The 7541-nt window shown below is 44.2% G+C and overlaps 2 protein-coding genes across 2 annotated transcripts; both read left to right on the plus strand.

The window, feature by feature from the left end:
• Positions 1-912: 912 nt before the first annotated feature.
• LOC111076974 (probable ATP-dependent RNA helicase DDX28) lies at positions 913-2705 on the plus strand. The gene is made up of 2 exons (XM_022371058.2): positions 913-1858; positions 1920-2705. Exons 1-2 carry the CDS (start codon positions 1016-1018, stop codon positions 2655-2657), a joined length of 1581 nt encoding a protein of 526 aa, XP_022226750.2. The 5' UTR covers positions 913-1015; the 3' UTR covers positions 2658-2705.
• Positions 2706-4138: 1433 nt separating this feature from the next.
• LOC111076977 (serine/threonine-protein phosphatase PP2A) lies at positions 4139-7152 on the plus strand. Its single transcript, XM_022371061.2, has 4 exons — positions 4139-4476; positions 5891-6454; positions 6518-6708; positions 6787-7152. The coding sequence occupies exons 1-4, from the start codon at positions 4375-4377 to the stop codon at positions 6857-6859; spliced, it is 930 nt and encodes a 309-aa protein (XP_022226753.1). The 5' UTR covers positions 4139-4374; the 3' UTR covers positions 6860-7152.
• Positions 7153-7541: the final 389 nt, after the last annotated feature.

Here is a 7541-nt window from a genome sequence, read left to right on the forward strand (position 1 = left end):
CTCTAATATGTGAGTGCATGACCTAATTTCATTTTTCACCTTGTTTGTTATATCATTAATGTTCTGAAAATCTCTAATGTTGTTCAGTTTTGAAAATAACTTTACTTTAGACAGAAAGAACTTTGGTTTTATTTTGATATTCTGGATTGTAATTGATATAGGAAAATGATGGCTGCCACCAATCCTTAGCGGACGGACATGCCAGTCAAAAAGCAAATCAGAGTTGGTAAAAGTCTAATCCAAAACTGAACCCGACATTATATTTAGAGACTGTTTAAAGGTTAAGCTTCCATCATTCAACCACTTGAAACCAGCATTTAAGGAAACATCTTCTATGAAACGACCTTTGGAATTGGTCATACTGTCACCGAATACACTATTACGAGCATTAAAATCTCCACATATGAATACATCTTGAAGATTTTTCATGCTATCAAAAAGTCTTTTAATGTCTGATTTAAAATCATCTAGAGCTACATTTGGCTCACAATAGGCTGAAGCTATTGTGAGATTTCGGGATAAATTGGTTGTTTGTATAATTGATATGTCAGATGTGGCAATGAAAGCGATTTCATGTTTGAGCGATTGAATGTTATATTGAAATATTTTAACTGACATGTTTATTGTGTTTTTAAAATCTGGCTCTGACTCAAACTTTTCTCCAAAAACATTCTACTAGATTTGCCTGTTCTTATAAATTTTTCTTTTAAACGAAAGAAGTTTAGAAAAATGTCTGCATATTCGTCGGAATATTTTGGATAACAGAGTTGCAATTAAGTGATGCTTATCGCACAAAACTACCGATATTTTTTTCAATTAGTGGTGTGTATTGAAAATTATGTTAACATTTGTTTAATATTATTTAATTTAGTAATTTATATTAATTATTGAATATTAATCGATTTTTTTGATATTTGTAAATTTTAATATACGGTAACACACAAACCACAGCTGTTCTACCACCCACCCACGCACCGGCTTAAAATACAACATTGGATAATTCAAAGACTATACCATGTTGAATCTTTCTCTGGTGCTGCGGGTGCAGACCTCCAGGCATCTGGCGACGGCCGCCACAGCCACAGCAGTGACAACAAAGATAAAGGTGGGGAAAACGCGGGACAAACCAAAGCCACTTATAACGTGTAGTCGGACGCAGTTCAACCTGACGCAACACGATCGGGCGGGCGCCAAGTTCGGGACACTGGCACTGGCGTCCAAGGGATGGCTGCACAACAAATCGAAGGGCGACCACTTCACCCTGAACGCCAGCGTCAGTGGGGACCAGCTGCAGCAGGAGATGCAGAGCGTGACGGGCTTTCTGGACAGTGGCCAAGTGGCGCTCCACCCGAAGCTACTGGATAACCTGCAGAATGAACTAGGCATCAAAATGCTCACGTTCATACAGATCAAGGGCTTGCCCATTGTTCACGGAAACACCCACGCACTGATTGCAGCCGAAACGGGGTGCGGCAAGACCCTGACATACATGCTGCCCATCCTGGACAGACTGCTGCAGCAGGAGATCACGGAACGGAGCTTCAATACGCCGCGAGCCTTGATACTGACGCCGGGCCGTGAGCTGGCCTCGCAGATTACGCAGGTGGCCGAGAACCTCAGTCAGGGAACAGATCTCAAGGTGAAGGCTCTGCTGGGCGGCAACACCAAGCAGCTGATGATGAACCCGAAGTTCGAAGAGGTCGATGTATTGGTTGCGACGCTGGGCGCCCTCAGCAAGCTGGTGACGACTGGTATCTACCGCATGGAGCAGGTGCGCCATGTGGTGCTGGACGAGGCGGACACGTTGCTGGACGACAGCTTCACCGACAAACTCACGTACTTCCTCAGGAGATTCCCCGTATGCTGTAGCTAATTATTTACGCAGCATATAAATTAAATTTTTCGCTTTTCCACTGCAGTTCCACATGGTCCAAAAGCAGGATGCCCGCACTGTGGGCACTCAGCTTGTCCTGGCCTCGGCCACGATGCCTACAAACACCCGCGAGATTCTGGAGCGCGTCATCGACGTGGACACCATTCAAGATTTGGTGAGTCCGCATCTGCACCAACTGATGCCGCATGTCACGCAGAAGTTCCTGCGAATGTCCAAGGCGGATCGGCCGGGTCACCTGCTGACCCTGGTCAAGCAGGATCTGGCCAAGCGGCGGCCCATCATCGTGTTCAGCAACAAGTCCGCCACCAGCGACTTTGTGTCCATTTTCCTGAACAACAGCGGCGTAAACTGCCTCAATCTGAACGGCGACATGCTCATGAAAATTCGCTTGGGCCGCTTTGATCAGTTCCAAAGAGGCCACTGCGACGTGCTCTCTACCACAGACGTGAGCAGTCGCGGGTTGGACACCACGAGGGCTCGTCATGTGGTAAACTTTGACTTTCCCCTGCACATCTCCGACTACATCCATCGCTGTGGACGCATCGGACGGGTGGGAAACACGGACAAGTCGCTTGTCTCCAACTTCATCTCCTCCCGCCGCGAGATCGATATTGTCCAGAGAATAGAACATGCGGCCCGCACCGGTGGACTGCTCCCGAATGTCAATGCCAACATTGCGAACATCATCAAGAAACGATTTATGGCCGAAATGAAGGCGGCGGGCATGGCAGTGCCAACCCAGGCCCAAGAGGAAGCCTTCTGATCTAGTTTTATCTCTTGTATTGAAAATAAAATTTGTTTTTAAACGCAATTGGTATATATAAATCTTGTAGATGATATTACCAAATACTAGGGCTGATTGCGCTTCTTTGTCTTCCGAACAGAACCTATCTGCAGGAGGTACGGGAACTGCACTGCAGGTTTGAATTAACTTGATAATAAATAGATATTTATTTCGTGACGTTTGCAGACTAAATCTACGATGGTGTTCCATGTAGTCATCCAACATGGCATGCTCTTCCTTTTAGTTTTGTGATTGAGATTCTTAGAACACAGAAAACTGAGATACAGATAGATTCGTGGTCTCCCCTAATCTGCGTCAGATTTAGATTCTAATATAGTGATACCCACTGGTGGGAACCTCTGGTCTTACATATGTCAGCGACTTAAAGAGCTTACGTCTGGCGATGAGTATGTCAGAGATGCTCCCACTGCTGCCCCCGTTGATGGTGGATTTCGAATCTTGGCCTTGAGCAACATTGGACGGCATCCCGCGAACTTTGAGCGGATGCTGCCGCAGCAGTTGTGCCACAGATTCGGCAGCTGCAGTTCGGGTAACGCCTTCTCAATGTGGGCTTGGGCTTGCGAGCTTTGCTGGGATCGTCGCCGTGGCACTCCAGCCGACGTACAGTGGGGCCTCAGCCGAAAAGAGGTGGCAAAAGTAATTTTTTGAGTGAGAGCTTTGGATACTTTAAATACGAAAATTGGTCTTTTAGTTTCGGAAGTATGAGTATTCAAAGTTTAGCATATTTTCAGTTAACAGAATTTGCTCAATTTCTATGCACATATGTACATCATCTTCCTGGACTTCCATGGACTTGAGATATTGTTTGTAATTTCAGTACTCAGTCTCTGTTTTAAAGATATTAACATGTGCAATAATAGGTAAAAAAATCATGTCAATCTAGGATAAAATCATAAATAAAAGAAACAAGGTATACAAAAGTACATACGCATAGAAGAAACTTGCACTGACGTCACATTTAGTCAACACTTACGTCTTATGCTTTGGCCGTTTTTGTTTGAACCTTTTTATGTAAATAATGCAATAAAAAAGACTTCCGAAAACTTGCCAATCCTGTAGAAAATGTATGTATCTATCGAATAAAATTATTTGTTTAGGGCTGAGAGGGCCAACTAGCTAGTAATATTAAACGGAATATCAAAATCGAGGAATATCAACGTTGAATGTTTTGAAAAAAAAACAATCGATACTATCGTAATAGTATCGGACTCCAATAATTATTAAAAAACCATTGAAACCTTTTAGGAACTTGTCCATTGTAAAAATTAGATGCCACCTGTCAATTTGTTTACACATTGGTCTTCGTATTTCATAGCAGCCAATCCAAACATATCAAAAGCGCAACGACTGTAGCTCGATACTATCATGATAGTCTCAAAACCATCGATAGTAGAGGCTAGCAGCAAAATATCGATACTATCGATAGTGCCCTCTTTGGTTTGACACCCCTACGCGGTCACACTGGTCGGAACAAATAATACGAAGAACATTGATAAAAATTGAGCGAAATTTTGCATTAAATCGAGCGCAAAATTTTAGACGGGAGCAAGTGAAAACGCGGCCAGCAATCTAATTTGCGCGGATAGTATATTTCTTTCTTACCCCCGGTTAATAAAAAGGCGTCAAAATTGAATCGACAAAGATTGACGAGACTTTTCCTTCAACCACAACTGCGATGGAGGATAAAGCGACAACAAAAGATCTTGATCAATGGATTGAGCAGTTGAACGAATGCAATCAGTTGACAGAAACACAAGTTCGCACTCTCTGCGACAAGGTAAGGGATTTTAGCTCAACGTAAAATCAAGGGTTTAAAAATAATTTTCATCATTGCATGCGAGTAATTTTTTTTGCAAATGGTGCTGCTGCGTGCCCTACCTCTCTCGCTCGCACTCGCGGTGGTTCATGAATCATGACGCTCTTGCTTGCTTGCACAGTAGCGGCAGCGGCTTGCGTCGCCATATTGGAATATTGGTAAATTCCAACAGCCAAGCGGCTGGTATAACCTGCTCGAGTGTAAGTGAGACCAACATACAGTGCGTTGCGTGTGTGTGAATGCGACAACTAGTACAGCGCTCGGTCTAATGGGCTTAACCTCAGCAAAAGAGATATTTTTTGTATTGTTAAATTTCCCAGTTTGTTGTTTAATGATAGAGGGGATTGCGTATGGTTGTTGTTGCTTCCAATGCACTTAAGAAAATTGGCTAACAATCTTACCGCACTGCCCTCCTATAAATCGGCAATTGGTTTTTTTCGCTGAGTAAATATTACTTAATGTTTTTGTGTGTTGGTGTGCGGCGCTGCTTCTAGAATATGTATCTATATACGTTCTTGCACCCCATACAAAAGCAGGTCCCGTATCTAGATAAATGCATTGGCTAGTGTTGAAGTGTATTCTGTGTTTTATTTGAGGAATATTTAATTAATCCATCTCGAGCGCTGGTATTGTGCCGTTTTTAATTGTTATTAATTTGCCGATTTTACCGTTCAATGCCCACATACACTCCCATGCTCCTAGCACTCAAAAACACACATGCAAACAAACACTCGGAGAGTGCAAGTGGAGAGAGAGAGAGAGACTCGTACAGATAACGATTCATTGATTTGGGATTTAGTGGGGTTATGTTTGCGTCACCCAAATATTTAGACTGTGTTCCCATTAGAGGTCTCTCACGCATACGGCAGAAGAGTGTTCTATTCTTTTCTGACGTATCTTCCACTTTTTCTTGACCCGTTGCTTACCCTTACCCCTCTCCTATTCTTTTCAAAGGGTGGTGGCCGCGAGCGAAGATAGACAGAGGGAGAGAGTGAGTATAGCATCCTCTGTTTGTCTGTGTAGGTGAGCGGCCTCGTGATGTGTTGAAAATCCCCTTGTCATAGGCCTCTGGGGCAGGCGGAAGTAGCCGCCTCAATATATATGGCTAAATATCTAATTGGTTCACGCATAAATCTTCCGGCCCATCCCGGAATTTGTCATGCATCAATCCATTAGCAGCAGCAGTATAACTCGTACATTCCTTACCCCAAAGAGAGCGGAGAATGGGCATATATCTGGCCCTGCCCTTACCCTATAGCAGGGGTTTCTCACCACTTCCTGTTGCTAGCTATTTTTTGCTTGTCTTATGGCATTGATATCATCTACTAGAGAATTACGATTGAATGAATCTTTATTTCGCTTTTTCCTTATTCAGGCCAAGGAGATCCTCTCCAAGGAGTCGAACGTGCAGGAGGTCAAATGTCCCGTCACAGTCTGCGGCGATGTGCACGGCCAGTTCCACGACCTGATGGAGCTGTTCCGGATAGGCGGCAAGTCCCCTGACACAAACTACTTGTTCATGGGCGACTATGTGGACCGCGGCTACTATTCGGTGGAGACTGTCACTCTGCTGGTGGCGCTGAAGGTGCGCTACCGCGAGCGCATCACCATCCTGCGCGGCAACCACGAGTCTCGCCAGATCACACAGGTGTACGGCTTCTACGATGAGTGTCTGCGCAAGTACGGCAACGCCAATGTGTGGAAGTATTTCACGGATCTGTTCGATTACTTGCCGCTGACGGCGTTGGTTGATGGGCAGATCTTCTGCCTGCACGGCGGCCTCAGTCCGTCGATCGACAGCCTGGACCACATTCGGGCCCTCGACCGCTTACAGGAGGTGCCCCATGAGGGACCCATGTGCGATCTGCTGTGGTCCGATCCCGATGACAGGGGTGGCTGGGGAATATCGCCCCGTGGTGCCGGCTACACCTTTGGACAGGTGAGTTTTGAAGGGATCATCCCCCTTTAGAGTCATAACTAATTACGGGCTTATCGTTCTTAGGACATTTCGGAAACGTTCAACAACACAAACGGCCTGACGCTCGTCTCGCGTGCACATCAACTGGTAATGGAGGGCTACAACTGGTGTCACGATCGCAATGTGGTCACAATCTTCTCAGCGCCAAATTATTGCTACAGATGCGGCAACCAGGCGGCTCTTATGGAACTGGATGATTCACTTAAATTTTCATTGTGAGTACATACAAAGAGGGATAATATTTCGTATGTAACGTTCTATATCGTTATTTTCCTCTTGTCTCTTTTACGTAGCCTACAATTTGATCCAGCACCGCGGCGCGGCGAGCCTCATGTTACGCGAAGAACACCCGATTATTTCCTTTAAGCTGGATTGCGCTTACATTTAAACATATTACATCGCATTATAACAACAAGAAAACCAGAAAACCCAATATATAATATAAACAAAAGAAGAAGAAAAACAAACAAGAAACCAACAACCAAGCAACAACAAAAATTATATAAAATAAACAACAAAATGGCAAATGTTGTTGATGTGAAATGATAAGAAACAACATAAGAAAACCGAAACCCAACAGAAAATGTAAGTCTTTTCTCGATGCATTTGTTCGAAAAAATTTGAGAACGATGCAAAAATCAGCCTTTGATTGTTGTTTGCCCAGAAATTCGCATTCGGGGGCGACAGAAGATATATATATCAAAGATAGCGCAAGGAAAGAGTGTCGGATGAAGGAGGAGCAGAATCAGGATGAAATGATGATACAATTAAATCAAACCAACCAACCAACCAACCAACCAAGCAACAAGAACTACAACTACTTAGCTAAAATTTGTTAATTTATAAAAATAACGAACTAAGCACCGCAGCAGAAAGCAGAAGCCAGAATGGGAGTGATGGATGGATGGGTTATGACGTGTGTGGGACAGGGAAAGGGAAGTATATGACAAACGACGAAGGACTAAAAGAACAACTGACATACCGACGACAACAGACGGTAGCATGTGGGAGTAAAAGAAGCATGAGGAAGTAGCAGGAGCAGCATGAT

Source organism: Drosophila obscura, unplaced genomic scaffold (assembly GCF_018151105.1).
Source record: "Drosophila obscura isolate BZ-5 IFL unplaced genomic scaffold, ASM1815110v1 contig_36, whole genome shotgun sequence".
In the NCBI taxonomy this organism is placed as follows: domain Eukaryota; kingdom Metazoa; phylum Arthropoda; class Insecta; order Diptera; family Drosophilidae; genus Drosophila; species Drosophila obscura.

Excerpts from the sequence above, each read along its gene's own strand:
- LOC111076974 (XM_022371058.2), top strand. The coding sequence starts at position 1,016 with ATGTTGAATCTTTCTCTGGTGCTGCGGGTGCAGACCTCCAGGCATCTG. Across the intron at positions 1,859-1,919 it reads ACTTCCTCAGGAGATTCCCC|TTCCACATGGTCCAAAAGCA; the intron begins GTATGCTGTAGC and ends TTTCCACTGCAG.
- LOC111076977 (XM_022371061.2), top strand. The coding sequence starts at position 4,375 with ATGGAGGATAAAGCGACAACAAAAGATCTTGATCAATGGATTGAGCAG. Across the intron at positions 6,455-6,517 it reads CCGGCTACACCTTTGGACAG|GACATTTCGGAAACGTTCAA; the intron begins GTGAGTTTTGAA and ends TATCGTTCTTAG. Across the intron at positions 6,709-6,786 it reads GATTCACTTAAATTTTCATT|CCTACAATTTGATCCAGCAC; the intron begins GTGAGTACATAC and ends TCTTTTACGTAG.